At 63.7% G+C, this 1087-nt stretch overlaps 1 protein-coding gene across 1 annotated transcript in view; it reads left to right on the top strand.

The window, feature by feature from the left end:
* Positions 1-579: 579 nt before the first annotated feature.
* The window catches only part of LOC103894906 (rhodopsin kinase), a gene marked incomplete at its 3' end in the record, with an annotated part of 4902 nt that continues 4394 nt past the window's right edge, over positions 580-1087 (top strand). Inside the window, exon 1 of the mRNA XM_019470785.1 lies at positions 580-897. Coding sequence (XP_019326330.1) covers positions 580-897 — 318 coding nt within the window. The remainder of the gene's footprint in view (positions 898-1087) is intronic.

The following is a 1087-nucleotide window of genomic DNA, read 5'->3' as shown; positions in this document are numbered from 1 at the left end:
CCATGATACCGCCAATGGCAGCCATGATAGTGATAACGGCCATGGCAGCTCCAATGGTGGCCATGATGCTCCCAATGTTGGCCATGATACCGCCAGTGACAGCCACGATTCCTCCAATGACAGCCATGACACCTCCAGTGGCAGCTGTGATAGTGATGGTGGCCATGACAGCCCCAATGGTGGCCATGATCCTGCCGATGGAGGTCATGATACCCCAATGGTGGCTTTGACAGTGATGGGAGCCATGACACGCCCAGCGGTGGCCAAGATACCCCCAATGGTGGTCTTAACACCCCTCTTGGTGACCATGCCTCCCCTGTTGGTGGCCATGCCAGTGATGACTGCCATGACACCTCCGCTGGCAGCCATGACACCCCCCAACAACACCTCCGCTGGCAGCCATGACACCCCCAATGGTGGCCATGATACCCCCAACGGTGGTCTTAACACCCCTACTGGTGGTCATGCCTCCCCTGTTGGTGGCCATGACACCGCCAATGGTGGCCATAATAGTTCCGGCGGCCACGCCACCCGCAAAGGCGGCCATGCTGCCCCCCGATGGGCGCTACGACCTCCCCCATGAGCCGCCATGCCACCTTCTCCCCCACAGGTGCCACCACCTCCGCGGAGGACTTTGGGCAAGTGCGACAGGAGTTGTTGGCCCACCTGGAGGCGGTGGCCTGGACCCCCTACCGAGCATCGCCGGAGTTCGGGCGCTTCGTGCAGTTCAAGTGGCTGGAGGGGCAGGCGGTGGGCGCCGAAGCCTTCATCGAATTCAGGGTGCTGGGCAAGGGCGGCTTCGGCGAGGTCTGCGCCTGCCAGCGCCGCGCCACCGGCAAGATGTACGCCAACAAGCGCCTCAACAAGAAGCGCCTCAAGAAGCGCAAGGGCTACGAGGTGGGGCCCCGGTGGGGACCCCCGTGGGCTACAGGGTGGGGATGGTGGCCATCCGTCCCCTCGGCCGTCCCTCTGTCCCCTCAGCTGTCCCTCTGCTGGGTGCGTGCCACCCGCATGTGCTTGGCGCGTGCCGCCTGCGTGTCCTTGGCATGGTCCTCCCGTGTTTTCCTTGGCGTGTGCCGCCTGCATG

The sequence above is a fragment of the Aptenodytes forsteri genome, unplaced genomic scaffold (assembly GCF_000699145.1).
Source record: "Aptenodytes forsteri isolate BGI_AS27 unplaced genomic scaffold, ASM69914v1 Scaffold448, whole genome shotgun sequence".
In the NCBI taxonomy this organism is placed as follows: Eukaryota; Metazoa; Chordata; class Aves; order Sphenisciformes; family Spheniscidae; genus Aptenodytes; species Aptenodytes forsteri.
Note: the sequence above shows the minus strand (reverse complement) of the source record. Positions and strands in the feature narration are given on the sequence as shown.